At 45.7% G+C, this 14,932-nt stretch overlaps 1 protein-coding gene across 8 annotated transcripts in view; it reads left to right on the plus strand.

Moving 5' to 3' along the window:
• Positions 1 to 4,091: 4,091 nt before the first annotated feature.
• The window catches only part of ERI3 (ERI1 exoribonuclease family member 3), a 128,637-nt gene continuing 117,796 nt past the window's right edge, over positions 4,092 to 14,932 (plus strand). For 2 of the 8 annotated variants that reach the window (XM_055341576.1, XM_055341577.1), the window contains exons 1-2: positions 4,134 to 4,480; positions 6,491 to 6,566. In XM_055341576.1, the coding sequence (XP_055197551.1) occupies positions 4,346 to 4,480; positions 6,491 to 6,566 (211 nt within the window). In that variant the 5' untranslated portion in view covers positions 4,134 to 4,345. Of the gene's footprint in view, positions 4,113 to 4,133; positions 4,481 to 4,502; positions 6,567 to 14,932 lie in introns of those variants that run through there. The other 6 variants (XM_055341578.1, XM_055341579.1, XM_055341583.1 and 3 more) reach the window with 6 other exon arrangements.

Below are 14,932 nucleotides of genomic sequence, written 5' to 3' on the forward strand. Positions count from 1 at the left end.
CAATCTTTTCTAGGGATGCTTTGCCTCTGACTAGAGTGGACTAGACAGCCCAAGCCAAGCTTCCATACTTAGGGTAGGGCTGTGAGCCATACCCCTGGGCCATGTGAATCACCACGTCCTCTGGAACAGTGGGCAAGGCAGGGAGAAGTCTGAGGATGAGAGGCAGGGAGGCTAGGACAGAGAAGGCAGGGTGGAATAGCTTGGGGGAAGAGAGCCTCCCTGGGCAGGTGGCTCCATTTGATTTCCGATTTAAAGGGGAGGCTTAGATGGCCAAGAAGAAAAAGGCTAATAAGAAAAATATTAAACTGCAGTGTGTGTGTCCCCAGGGACTTCCTGTTGCCATGACTGACCTCCCGGAGAGCGCCATTCGTTCCCGAGCATGGCAGCTTTATAGGCACTTGTAGGCCTGCAAAGAACACCAATTTGCTGCCGCAGTTTGTTTTGATAACTGAAACTTTCAATAAATCTATATTAAAATCAAAGGGAAAATTAACTGGGCCCCAGTGAGGGGCACAGAGATAAGGGAGCACATTACCACCCTGGCCTCAGCCACCCCACATCCATCTCTCAGTTCAGATTCAGGTCACCAGGGAGATGAATGGCTTGGGCTCATGGGGAACAGCCTTGGGGAAAGCCAGGCAGAGAAGGCACAACCAGGTCTGGCTCCCACTGCTCCTGCAGCAGAGACTGTTGGGGGCAGAGGATTGGGGGGGGGGGTGGTGGTGGGAAGAGGAGTTGGACAGAGGCATGGGGGAGGGGCAAGAATAATAGTAATAACAGCCAGTATTTACTGAACTCTTTCTGCTGGATGTTATACTAAGCGTGTTTGTATTTAATTCTAATAAGTAGATACTAGTGTTACCTCCACTCTAGAAATGAAGCAGTGCAGCCTCAGAGAGGTATGTGGCTTGCCTAAGGTCACAGAGTTAGGACTCAAACCTGAGCAGGCTGTCTCTGAGCTCACACTCCTAACTGCACCGCGTGGGCTTACGCAGCTTACAGTTTTCCCCATTTTTAGATAAAATGGTTTCAGACCTAGCCTGGGTTCGTTCAGCCTTGTCAAGTTTGTGGGCTGTCATGCCGGCTCTGTCCTTGGGTCCTTGTCCTTGGGTCTCCTCCATTGCTGGTTAAGGTCCCAGCTTTGCTGGCCATCTTGCTGTTTTCCCTTGTGGTTTCACAGAGCAGCAGAAGAATCAACCTGGCCGTCTAATTCCTGCTCTGTGTTCACTTTGGCTCAGTCACTTCATCCGTCAGCCAGGAGGCTGCCCAAGGAATATCTGTGCCTGTGTCCTGGACTCAGTTCATCTGCCTCCAAAAATTCACTTGCCCCATCTGTACCCCCACCCCGTGCCTTGGCCACTTGTCTTCTGGACAGCCCAGCTGCCATTACTGTCACCTCATTTACTAACACAGCTGGTTGTCTTAGCCTCCTCGGGAGGAGGGTTACGTTTTGACAGAGCTTCCCGTGTGCCCACTGTACGGGGACTGCAATGGGCCCAATTTGGCCAAACCAGGGCTGTGACTCCTCTCATCATTTCTAGTCTCAGATGAATCCCTGTGCTTTTAGGGTGTGGGATCTGGCGCCCCCTGTGGCTACCGGAGTGCTTGGGGTAACACAACCTCCCTTTCCTTTTATTTTTTATTTTTATTTTTTTCCCCTTTCCTTTTAAAAGTGATGGTTCTATATGGCCTCCATGACAGAGAAACTAGCTGTGTTTCTGTTTTCACATACAACCTTGTATTTTCTTCTTTTTCTTCTCTGCCTCACTTGCCTTTGTCTCCTCAACTCTTGCTGCCTTGGGATTATATTTCCCAATGAAGTTTTACCATATAAGCTTTACTTTAGGCTCTGTTTTCTAGGAAATCAGAAAACAGAGGGAATTACAACAGAGCCAAAGGGTTAAGGGAACCAAATGTATGTTAGGCAGCAGTGTAAGGCACCAATGTATACTCATCTCTTAAACTGTTCTATTATTTTATTTTTTAAAAAGATTTTAAAAAGATTAAAAGATTTAAAAAGATCTATTTTTAAAAAAGATTTCTAAAAGATTTCTTCATGAAAGACAGAGAGAGAGAGAGAGAGAGAGAGAGAGAGAGAGGCAGAGACACAGGCAGAGGGAGAAGCAGGTTCCATGCAGGGAGCCCAACATGGGACTCGATCCAGGGTCCCCAGGATCATGCTCTGAGCCAAAGGCAGACGCTTAACCGCTGAGCCACCCAGGCGTCCCAAACTGTTCTATTATTTGAATACACTCTGCCTGGAATTTGTCCAAAAAGAGCTTATATATAACATAGTTTGGTGAGGTCCTGGAAGTGTAGGGGTGAGCTCTAGAGCACCGAGGAAAGAGCACATGCTGGGGAAGTTAAGGGCACCATGGAAGGCTCCATGGAGGATATTGGTGCTGGGCCTTAAAGGAAATCTCCAATTCAGATACTGTAGGTTGACTTCATTCTAACAGCAAGGAAGGTTGATTGTGCCCTATTTTTAGGCCAGATTCAGGACATATGAAAGACAGGGACAGGAGGGACCATCTCAGGGCCTCTAATTTGCCAAATTTAATTTATCTGCTTACTTATTTATTGTTTGTTCTGCCTCTCCCTTCCCCTTCCCAGTATAAAGGCGCCTCAAGGATACAGGTGTGCCTTATTCCCTAGCGAATCCCTAGCACCAGAAACAGTGCCCGACGCTTAGCAGAGGCATTATAAATATATGTTGACTAATCAACCACAATTAATGTCTAGATGACATTAACAGGAGCAAGAAGACCCAATCCCAGCTCCAAAAATCAGAGAATAGGAAGGTATGTCTCCACTTTACTGACCTTGGGTTAAGTGACATCTGTCCTTGCTGACGTCTATTTCCTCCTTTGTCCACAAACATTTACCAGATTCCTGCTTTATATTCGGAACTGCGCTGGGAATTACCGACACCCATGAACAATACAGAAGTAATGCTTACCTTAAATGAATTTACAGCCCTGGGGGCGGGGGGGGGGGGGGGGGAGAGACAACAAGGAAATCGGTAATTACAAAACAACACGATGAACTCTAGGTGCAGAGTAGAAACGCCTAACCCGTTAGGCGGGATTGAGCAAGACATTCCCTTAATATGGTATTCCCAAGCATTCCCAGCTCAGGCAGGAACCATTACGTTAAGGTCAGATCTCACAGAAATGGTGGGCCCAGAAGTGACATCATTTTGTTATGCGAAAATATGCAAATGACAGAGAGAGAGGGCTTGGCGACCAAAGCTGGGCCCGGAAGTGACATCATTTTCTTATGTGAAAATATGCAAATGGAAAACAGGGGGCTTGACGACCAAAGCTGGGCCGGGAGGGTTCCTCCTGGCTGGCTGGGAAGCTGTTGGAGCCATCACCGGTTCGGCCAGGGCTGGGGGTTCCCCCCTAGAACCTGTTACCCATAACTTCCCAACGAGTTGAAGATGACAAGATGAAGGAGCCCCTCTCTGGCTTTAGCTAGACTTCTCTCTGGACGACAGAACAGATGCGGTAGCTCCCGAAGCTGGAGGCCGGGATCCTTTCAACTCCGCCGTTACCTCCGGGGCCAATTCAAACAAATCCGTTCTCTCTTCCGTAGGAAGGCCCTCCAAAATCGAAGGATCTTCTACTTAGCCTAAAATCGGCCTCCTCTCAGCTCTCCCCAGGCCTCCCTCAGAGAGTGGAGGATAATGACTTGTTGAACCAACAAGTCGCGAGAAGGTGTCCCCTAAATCGAACCCGTCGTGTTATGAGCCTATACTCACCTCATAAGTATATTGGGAGGTGGGGAAACGGAAGAGGGGGGCCTGGGTCGCTCTAGGCCTTAGAAAGTTTTCGTTATTTAAAACATTTCTTTTCCAGCTCGTGAGCGAGCTCCCCCTTCACTTTCTTCTGAGTACGTGCAACCTCAAAACTACAAGTCCCATAAGGCCAGCCGCGGGGAGGCACCATCTTGACACACTTTAGCGCGCATGTCGGCGGGAGAGCGAGCATTTGGGGGGAAGAAGCCCCGCCCCCTTGCAGCCCATTGGTCGGGGCCGAAAGCGGCGGGCTCAGCGGTTGGCCACCGCGCCCGCCCGTCAGTCGCGTCGGCCGGGGTCAGAGTGCGCGGAGGTGAGTCGGTGTGTTGTGGACTCGTGGTGCTGGCTGCCGCTGTTGAGGCGGCCGGGAACGGGCGGTGGGGAGCGGGCGGAGCTGGCCTTGCCTCTGCCTGGCCGGCGCCGCAGTCGGCGCGGGCCGCGCCCGCCGCCGTAAACTGCCCTGAGCTTCTGCTGAGGCCGAGGGAGACGTCGGGGCCTGCACCTGGAGGGAGCCTGCCGCGCTGGCCCCGAGGAGGGGGCGTTGCCATGGCGACAGCCTCTCCCGCCGCTGACGGGGGGCGGGGGCGGCCCTGGGAAGGAGGGCTGGTCTCCTGGCCCCCTGCCCCTCCCCTTACTCTCCCCTGGACTTGGATGGGCCCGAGTTGGGGGCAACACCCTGGGGTGGGTGATGCGGAGAGGCCCCCCAGATTGGGCCCTGGTTAATGCATGTGGGGTGAGGGTCGCGGCGCGCAGTTTGTGCAGTCTGGGGTGCTGGCCCGTGTGCTCGCCCTGGATGCATGATCTACTGAGTAACGTTCTGGCCGAGGGGGAGCGGGGCAGGGCTTTGGAAGACCGACTGGGTGGGGTGATTAGGGTGCTGACTTCTTACTTGAGATTACTAGGGAAGAGGAAGAGAGGTTCGACTACGGAGAATAGAAACTGAGCAAAGAGGTAGCGGATAGAATAACCCCACTCTTACCTCTCCAGCACGTACACGAGGTTAGCACTTCACCTCTTGGTAGATCTGTAGCTGGTGTAGATGTAGATGGTGGAAGGAGTGAATAAGGGGCCTAACCTAGCTAGCTTTCTCTTTGTTTTTACTGCAAATGTTCCAGCAACAGGTGTTCTCTTAAAACAAAAAAGCATGAACTTGGATTGAGGCTTGCATAATGTAACTTCTGGTTGACTTGGAAGGAAGATGCTGAATGTGGCCCCTTCCTGGGGGGTTTGGGTTCTACCCTTAGGGTTGGATTCTTGCAAACTGATAATGTCCATCATTGTCTCTGCTCTAGGTCTCTGGCCACCTCTATGGTATTAGCTCTTATCAGACATTTTAGCAATCTCCGAGCTAAAGGGCAAAAAACCACGAATCCCATTGGCTAAAGACTATACACTATTTGAACTATAGTAGGTTGTGATTGGCTGAGTGGTTTTTGATTGTAGAGTTTCTACCAGAAATTGGCTTCATCAAATTCTGCTTTATTCTGACTTTATCATACATGGCATGCCTTGTTTTAGTGGGTTCGTGCCTGGAGCTTAAGTATATTATACCTGAATCCCCTACCATTTAAAAGCCAATTTATAAACAGGGACTTGGAGTGTGACTCCACTAATGTGTGTGTCTGTGATCTTGGTTAGAAACCCACTTGGCTGCCTTTCCTCAGAGAGTTGGGGTGTGGGGGAAGGGAGCTGCCGGGAAGTGATTGATAAGGTTTCCTTTATGGATTCTGTGGTGCTTCACTGGAGCTCAGAGCACTTTGGCAACTTAAGCACTCCAAATTAAAAGCTCATTAACAATTCCTGCCCAAGGATCCTGTAAATAATCGGCTAGCTAGGTCCTAGAGCTTGGCTGAGAGCTCTCCTTCCAACTTGAAATTTCCAAATAAAAGTGCCTTTATTCCCCTTCATTTTGAAAAGTGTTTTCTTTGTGGTGGGGTAAGTCGGTGAGTGGTCTTTCCCAGGGGATCTGAGTAGCATAAAATCTTAAATGCATAGAGTGTTAGACTAGAGGAATACAGGAATAGATTGGTTCCAAACCCAAGTGTTTCTTTGTGCAAAGGGCATTGCTAGCTTACAAGAGCACCTCTGCAGCCTCTAGTCTTTTGGAAAATCTGAATTAGGTGATAAATATGATAGGTGTCCAGTAATGGTTTGACTTATGGTTTGGTTACACTTTGACTTTCTTAGGACTTGAGGTGGACCTGGAAGTATATTGCAAGTGTTTAAAGGTCTCTTTGGCCTTTTGCAGTATGGCCTGTGGGTTTGTGGAAACCAGCCCCGCCCCCAATCCTGTCCGTAGTTCCTGAGTTCTGAACATTGTCAGCCTTACCAGTGTCCTCTTCTTGATTAGGCTAGGATTCTGGTGTTATCCTGAGAAACACCACTTTCTTGGTCCAAGCTCAGATATTACAAATGTTTAGTGTTTCTAGGAGTTAACCTCCTTAGGAAGAAAGGTACGCTACTAGAAAACATGAAATTCATCCTTCCAAAAAATATATTGTACTAGTAGCTTCTGAAAGCTCTATTCAGGATTATTCTTCCACATAAATGACTGTTATCCCAAAGTAGTGTGAGTTTAGGGGTTTGAGGTTTGGTATGGTCCTTAAATTGTTTCAAATAGCAGCAGTCCCCAGGGGATTTGATCCTTTATACTGAAATAGACTTGTTGCAGAGATGTGTATTTATCCACAGCATTGGGGCTTTCCAGCTCTCACAGAACCTTCAGCATCCCCAGCTGGCAGTCTTGGCATCTTCGAAGTCAGGAGAGGTGAGAATCTTTTTCATGGTCAAGTTTGGCTTGACTTCTTTCTTATGAGTATTTGGGTTTGAAGGGTGAGGGGATGGTGGTCGGTGTAGATTGTATTTTTCTGTGGCTTTTTCTGATTAGACACCATGAGCTCAAAGACTACTGAAATGTACCCAAAGTCTATAAAGTGGTGAGAATTAGAGGTAGGGTATCCATACTCTCAAGTTCTGTCATGATTTCTTTGTGGGCATTGCATGAGCACCTACTTTAGGTTCAGGAAGGCTGAATAGAGCTGGAATAACCCTTCATCTTGAGAAATACACAGCTTAAAAATAACAGGAAAGAACACATCGATTTGGCTTTTGATAATGCATTTGACCAAGGCCTTTAGGATTTTGGTTTGGTTTGGGTTGGGAGTCACCGTTGGGTGGATGGTTAATCCCAGCCTGTCTCCATTTTACAAGGATCAGAGCTGGCTAAAAAGACTGACTCTGATGATTGATATCCAGGATCTCAGAGTCTTGTTTGTTCAATAATGAAGGGCCAGACACTTTGCTAGGACTGGAACTGTAGTAGGAGTAAGACAGCTGCTGTCTCTGATGCCAGAGGGCTTACAAATTCAGGTGTCTAGAGATAGGTAGTAAAAAATCAGTTCTGATACACTCTGGGAATACTATAATAAGGTAAATTTAGGTGCTTTGGGTGTACTCAAGGGTCCTCAACTCAGACTTGTAGGCTCAGAGAAGGCTTCTCAGAGGAAGGAACCCCTTCATCTAGAATTAAATGAAAACATGAGGGACCAAGTGTGAAGGTCAGAGTTTTGTTGAGTTTGAGAAACTGAAGTTCAGTGTGATTAAAACAGCATAATCAGTAGGCAGGGGGTTGGAGAATATGGTGAGAAATGAAGCAGGAAAAGTAAGCAGAGGCCAAGGCCTTATGAACTCTCAGGATTAGGTGGTAAATAGAGAAAAGGTTAGACTAGGTCAGCAAAAGACTAGGTCCTTTTTCTTAAAGGACCAGATAGTAACGATTTAGGCCTTGTGGGTCTCTGTCACAACTATACAACTCCATTCAACTCCGCTGTTACAGCATGAAAGTGGCTATAGTACAAAAATGTATGAACATGGCTATGTTTGAGTAAAACTTTATAAAAATGAGTGGCAGCTGGATTTGGCCCATGGAACATAGTTTGCCAACACCTGGATCAGACTGTCATAAGAGCAGTAAGAAGCCATTAAAAAGTTTTTTAAGTCATGGACTGATAACTAGATTTGTGTTTTAGAACATATTCTCTGATTTCAGTATTAAGAATGGACTGAAGGGGCCAATACTGGAGGCAGAGACCAGTTAAGGAGCCTGTGACAGTTACATGGGGGGGGGGGCATTTTATATTTACCCCTTGAGGCAGTATTTTGACACTTAAAAATTGAGTGTAACTGAATTTTTGCAAATTGTATATACTGGTTATCTATTAATTTCCTGGCCATCAACTAGAACTTAAAGCAAGCCTACCAAAGAATTTGTTGGTAAAAGCAGCTTCTATTTTACAGACTAGAAAAGATGTAGGTATAAAATGAATGAAAAGGTTTGGGGAACTCTTCTAATCAAAGAAGTGGGGGATAAATGGATCTCTGGTAGGAATGTTGGTCTTAGGGCTCATAGCTTAATGTCAATTGCTTTAAACTTTTTGAACGATATAAACAAAGGAGGACCCATTTTCTTAAGTTTTCTAGGGAATTGTCATCATTCTGTTACATATCCTACTTAGTCTTTTTTTTTTTTTTTTAAGATTTTATTTATTTAATCATGAGAGACACAGAGAGAGAGGCAGAGACACAGGCAGAGGGAGAAGCAGGCTCCATGCAGGGAACCCGATGTGGGACTCGATCCCGGGACTCCAGGATTACTCCCTGGGCCGAGGGCAGTGCTAAACCGGTGAGCCACCCGGGGGCTGCCCGTGTCCCACTCAGTCTTAACTTTCCTTGCTTATAGCATATTGATGACCTTTTTCTGGTTTGGGGACTGTCTCCTGGTTCAGATATGATAGTATATGCCAGGCACAGGAGCCAGAGTGTTTGTTGAATGTCTGATGGATTGTCTTCCTCCTCCTGCAAGCCTACTTGCCTTGCTAGAGGGAAGCCTGTAGGTTTCTGATAACTACATTATAGCATTTATGTAACCTTGGGCAAGTGACTTACCTCTCTGAGTTTTACCTTCCTGTGAAATGCAGATAATGCGACTTAAGAGGGTTGATTAATGGGTTTAATGAGATAAGTGTTTTAATAACTTTTGTTACTAATAGTATTTTACCCAATTAATATTTTTTTTAAAAAGCAGCCCACAAATGGATGAGTTGGGCTTTGGCTTAGTATTTATTTTGGGTCCTCACAGTTGTCATTATGGCCATATGGTAGAAATATAACCACTAGTGGTGAGAGCCAGTAGACAGGAGGAAGTTATAACTAACGCAAGGGGCCACTCTTCATAATTGAAAATTTTCGGGCATCAGGAGTCCAGAAAACCAGAACTTTCTTCAGGATAGACCTTAGCCCCAGTACCATCAGTGAAGTGAATCGAGTGAGCAGCTATCTGAAAGAGATTCACCAAAGTGTGACCAGTCATTTCTCCCAGTTGGTCAGGGTTATTTATTAGTGTTGCCACCCTTGTGGCCCTATATCTTTGTAAAGTGCCTCTTGAATGTTTTTTATTACTTTTCACCGTCACTCTGGGAATGAGTCAGGTGGTCAGTATTATTGTCTCTGCTACCCCTGTGAGGAAACTGAGGCCCTGGAAGGTTAAGTGTGGTGCCTGAGGTCATGTTATGCTGTGAGGTGCCGTCAGAGTGGATTTGCCTCCAGATGAAATTGTGTTCGTTTATTGCTGTGATTTCTCTTCCTTTGAGTGAAAGATGTGTAGTCATTGCAGAACAGCACACTGATGCATGCTTTGTCCAGATGCACTAGGAGTGATTTGGGTCCCACTTTGTCCACTTGGTCCTGTTGGGTTTTCATTGATGACTGCTGGACCAGGGAAGCAGATTCCCTTTGGGTCATTGTTTTTAGCCCCTCCTCCTTTGGGGACATTCTTAGGGGAGCCTTGGGTTACAAGAGATTGCTTTGATATGTTCAAAATTGTGCCTTGTGCCCCACAGCTACAGGTAAAATCAAAAGGCGGATAATTTATGGGAGTGTCAGAGCTGGCCGCTGGCACCTCAGGAGGCCATTAGTATGCCTGTTCAGACCCTCTGTGTCCTTGCAATTGATTCCTCTTTGCATGAGCTTGATTTGGGAAGCTGTAGATCTGTGGGTAGTGATTGGATGTGACAGTCCAAACACCGGTCCCTAAATTAATCCTTTTAATAGTATTCCTGCACCAAGGCAGTGTGGTATCTCTCTGTCTTTAACTGGGGAGGACAGAATGGGGTGGGCTAGGAAGGAGATAGGAAAAAAAAAAAAAAAAAAAAAGCTTTGCTTGGTGCTTAGGGTCTGCTCTGTTCTTTTTTTTTTTTTTTTTTTTTTAGGATTTTATTTATTTGAGAGAGAGAGTGAGAGCACAAGTCAGGGTGGGGAGCGCAGAGGGAGAGAGAGAATCGGGCTGGACCCCGGGATCATGACCTGAGCCAAAGCAGATGCTCAAATGATTGTGCCACCCATATGCCCCTGGGTCTGTTCTGTTCTAACATGACATCGGGATGTCAGGCATATTCATTCAACAAACACTGATTCACACAACGTTGTGCCTGGTCTTGTGCTGGGTGCTGGGACTACAGAAATGATTAAAATGTGGTCCTTGCCCTTAAGGGCATATGTCTTAGTGTTTCTTGGAGTTTTTAAACTTTTTTTTTTTTAAGATTTTATTTATTTATTCATGAGAGAAAGAGGCAGAGACACAGGCAGAGGAAGAAGCAGGCCTTCCACAGGAGCCCAATGTAGAACTTAATCCTGGAACCGCGGGATCACACCCTGAGTCAAAGGCAGAGGTTCTACCGCTGAGCCACTCAGGTCCCTTTTCTCAGCTTTTAAAACCCATGCACTATTTAGGTGAAAAAAATCTTATACTTTTCTTTAATGCTACTTCAAATTTTAAAATGCATGAAAGGGTCTGATAAATCAAAGAAATTATGCTTTTTTTTTTACCCCTACATGCACACACACACACACACACACACACCCCTATACCTTCTCTCTTAAATCCTTCTCACCTAACTCTCTGAAAGTTATAGTAGGAGAAATAGATTAAAATTTTACAATATAGTGAGACAAAAGTTTTGAAATAGGAATAGAGTCTGTTACTGGATCACACTTAAATAATTAACTTTCTGATGGAGTATCAGAGAAAGCTACTAAAAGGGAGTTTTGAGCTGCATTTTGAAGAAGGAGTCTGGTGAAAATGGATGTAACATTCCAAACCAGGGGGTGCAGCATTGGTGACGGCACAGATTTGTAAAAGGAAACATCACATTTGGGGACCTGAGCAAGAGCTAGTTGCCCTGCCTCCTATCAGTTGCTCTGCTCCTCTGGAATTGTGTTTGAGAAGAGGCTTTGAGTTTCTGGTGCTGCAGTTTTAGTCCAGGCTTCCCCTTCCTGTTTCTGCTTTTTTATATCCAGGGCTACAATTTGTTTTTCCTGTTAAAATATGATAAATGTATTATGAGAACAAATTTGGATGATTTGGACATACTTGATCATTGCTTATGGTTGAGTTACTTTTAGTTAAAGCCACATCCTAACCTCAAGGGAAAAACTGAAGTTGATATGCATTTTTAGCTCTTTGGCAGGTAGGGGACTCAATCAAGTAGGGAATGTGGGCCCTCCAGACATGGGAGAGGAGAACAGAGCTTTGAAGTGCTGAGTACCTCAGAGGCTTAGTTTGCTTGTATGTAAAATGGGAATACTGTTACCCATTTTGCTTGAGAGTTAGGAGATGAAATATGTAGCTCACTAATACAATGCCTGGTTTATAATCTTGTTTCCCTCTCCTCTTTCTCGTGCATTAACAACAGTAGTTCTCTTTTACTGAGTCCTTTAAATGTGCAAAGTGCTTTACATACATTTGTGGTTGTGAACTGAATCCAAAAGAGATAGATATTATTATTATAGCTATTATTAGGAATATGTGGTAGAGGGGCACCTGGCTGGTTCAGTGGGTAGAGCATGCAACTCTTGATCCTGGGGTCAAGAGTTCAAGCCCCACATTGGGTGTGGAACCTACTTTAAAAAAAAAAAAAAAGAATATGTGGTAGAATTAGGATTTGAACGTAGACTTGCCTAATTCCAATGTTTGAACATCTGGGCTGTCTAACTCGTTTCTAGAACAGTTCCATCTTGGAAGCAGGGGAATGGAAGGTTCTTGATACCTCTCCTCTGGGGTCAGATGCTGTCTATAAGTGTGAGAGGTGCTTAAAGGGGTAAGAGTAGCACACTCTGCCCTTCCTCCATGTCTGTCCTATCTATGGTGTGTTAGAAACTTTGCCCTCTCTTACCTATGATGGGTATCACAGCTGACTTGTAAGACTTTGCAAAGAGATATTTCCCAGCTTTGCCCCTCAAAGGAGTTTGTCCAAACTACTGAGTGTAGCTGGTGAGTTAGCAAACAGCAGGGAAAATCACAGTCCCTTCTTTTTATGTGCTGCCTTGAGCTGCTGAGATGGCCAACCGAGGAGGAGAGTAAGCCTCCTGTGGCCTGTGATGTTGCCATCAGGATGTTGTGTTCCTGAAGGTCTTTAGTGACTGTAGCTCTCCTGATAATTTAGGGTTAGTAGCTGCTTCTTATGCTGAGAATGCTCTCTCTAGTCCCACTTTGGAACAGAAGCAGTTGTAGCTACAGGCCAAGGGAGTGCCAGGTTGTAGAGAGGAGGAGAGTGTTTTGTTGAGATGAGGACTTAGCTTCAGAGTTGCTGCTTCCATTCCATGCTGGGGCCATCAGGAAGTCGTGTAGAGAGGTTCCAGGGCATGTCAAGCTTTGTTCTGCCTCAACCTCTGGCTTTCAGCTGACTAGGCCAAGCCCTCAGACCCTTGGCCTCCACTGTGAGACTTCAGAGGAGCTTGGGAGGTGAGCGGTGAGGCCTGCTCCTTGTGCTGGGCCAGTGGTCTGAGACCCTGGTGTGGGAGTTAGGAGCTCTGGCTTCTGGTGTTACTTGCTATGTGAATCTTGGGCAGTCCTTTTCTCTTCCTGGGGCCCATTTTCCCTGGCTAGCTGTACTGTGTCTCCCCTTAGGTTTTCTTTTACCTTTGGCAATTTGTGATTTTCACAGAAAGTGCTCTGGCAGCAAGGATACATTCATTAGATTGAAGATTATGACTTTTCAGGGCATGCAGTTTATTTAGCTTTTTTCCAGGCTATTTTTAGCTTCCTAATACAGAGCCTGTGACTGAGTGGTTCCAGACAGATATTACCGTGCCCTCTGTTGATGCCTCTGTGACTCCGGTACCTGAGCCCTTGTGATATTGTAGGTCAGATTGGGACAGGGACTTGCCCTGGGACTGGGACCTGGGGAAGCTGCAGCTCTCTCCCGTGTTTCTAGTCAGCTGGACTCAGAGCCTGCCTGTAGTGCCTTAGAGTTCCTCTGGAATGTACTCCTGCCTCCCAGTCTAGTTTTTGATGGAATGGATTGAATCCAGGGATGGTACAAGTCTAAACCCTCCCCAGGGATTCCAAGTACAGTTGACCCTTGAACAACACAGGTTTGTACTGCACAGATCCACTTACATGTCGATTTTTTTCAGTAAGTACAGTACAGTACCGTAAATGTATTTTCTCTTCCTTATGATCTTCTTTACATTTTCTTTATCTTTATTATAGGAATACAGTATATAATACATACATAAGATATGCATTAATTGACTGTTTATGTTATTGGTAAGGCTTCCAGTCAACAGTACTATCAGTAGTTAAGTTTTTGGAGAGTCGAAAGTTATAGGCAGATTTTCCACTTTGTGGGTGGGGGAGTTGGTTCCCTAACCCCTGTGTTGTTCAAGGGTCAATGTATTTGCAGTTGGGGAGGTGGGGTGGGAGTAGACCCCATATTTCATGATGGCCCTCTCTTCTATCCTATCCCCCAGGTTCCCGTGGCCTGTGTATGTGGATGTTAAAGGATGGCCCCCTCCCTTTGCTCTCTCTTCCCCCCTCAGTAATGGAAGGCTATAAAATGTCTATTTACCCAAGACACCAGAATGACTCCTCTGTGGTTCCACTAATCTGGTGATTTGGTGCTTCTCTGGTCTCTCAGGTAAATACAGATTGAGGCTTTTTATAAAGGCATATTATTTCCCTCATTAAATGTGTGTTTTGGCACATGCGTTATTTACCTGACGGACAGTAATGGCTGCAGAGGAGCCATTGGTGTCTGTTGTGTAAATACTCTGCACAGAGACCATCCTCCAGGGGCTGTGGCACAGGCCTGTTTCTCCAAATCGGCCTGGACCCACAGCAGTCCCTATTTACCACTCCCCTGTCCCCCCTGGGGCCCTGATCCTTTCATTTTTGAGGAGGGAATAATTTATTTTCCTCCTTGCCATAGGCTACTTACTGCCTTTAATTACTAGGAAAAGAAAAAGGATGTCTGAGAATAAATGTGTGCGAGTCTTGGTCTCTGATGACAGTATGCAGAAATATATAGAATCATAAACTGTTCCTTTTGAGTTCTGCCCCTTGACTAGACATTCAAAGTCCCAATTGATGATACAAGTTATAGGCTTATAGTCTACAAACTTGTGACTAAAGTATAAAGATAGCAGTAGGAAAGGGGAATCTGTAAGATGCCAGAGGGTGCAAGGCAGGTGGGATGCCTCTGCAGGGAGTGTAGGGGTGTTTCCTAAGAAGGCTCTAATGGTGGCAGGAATCCCTGGTGAGGGGGCATTGAGTGGGGGCTCTTATCCTGGAAACTTGATGTTTTACGGGCTGGCTTTTGCTAGCCTCCCTGCTGAAGGAGAGCATACAGCCTACAGCCTGCCTTCCGTGGGCAGTATGGAGAGTTGAGCCCTCACATATCCTCTCTTCTCTCTCTTTTTTTTCCTCTCTCTCTTTTTTAGACCACAATGCAATGTATAGATTTAAAAAATAATTTTTAAAAAGTTTGGAATAGGCCAGATTTACACACAAGCTGGAATTATAGTACAAAGGATTTTTTGTGAAACTATTTGAGAGTTAATGTTGACCTAATGCCCCGTCACCCTGAATGAATACTTCGGGTGCATTTCCTACAGGCAAGGACATTTTCTTTCCTAACTACAGTTCAACCAGCAAAACCAGGAAATGAATATTGGTACTTTACCTCCTTCTAATTCTGAAACCCCATTCAAGTTTGCTGATTGTCCCAGTAATGTTCTTTGTAGCAAAATGATCTAGTTCAGAATGTGCATTGCATTTAGTTCGCCAAGTCCCTTTAA

Source organism: Nyctereutes procyonoides, unplaced genomic scaffold, assembly GCF_905146905.1.
Source record: "Nyctereutes procyonoides isolate TBG_1078 unplaced genomic scaffold, NYPRO_anot_genome, whole genome shotgun sequence".
NCBI classification, from domain to species: Eukaryota; Metazoa; Chordata; class Mammalia; order Carnivora; family Canidae; genus Nyctereutes; species Nyctereutes procyonoides.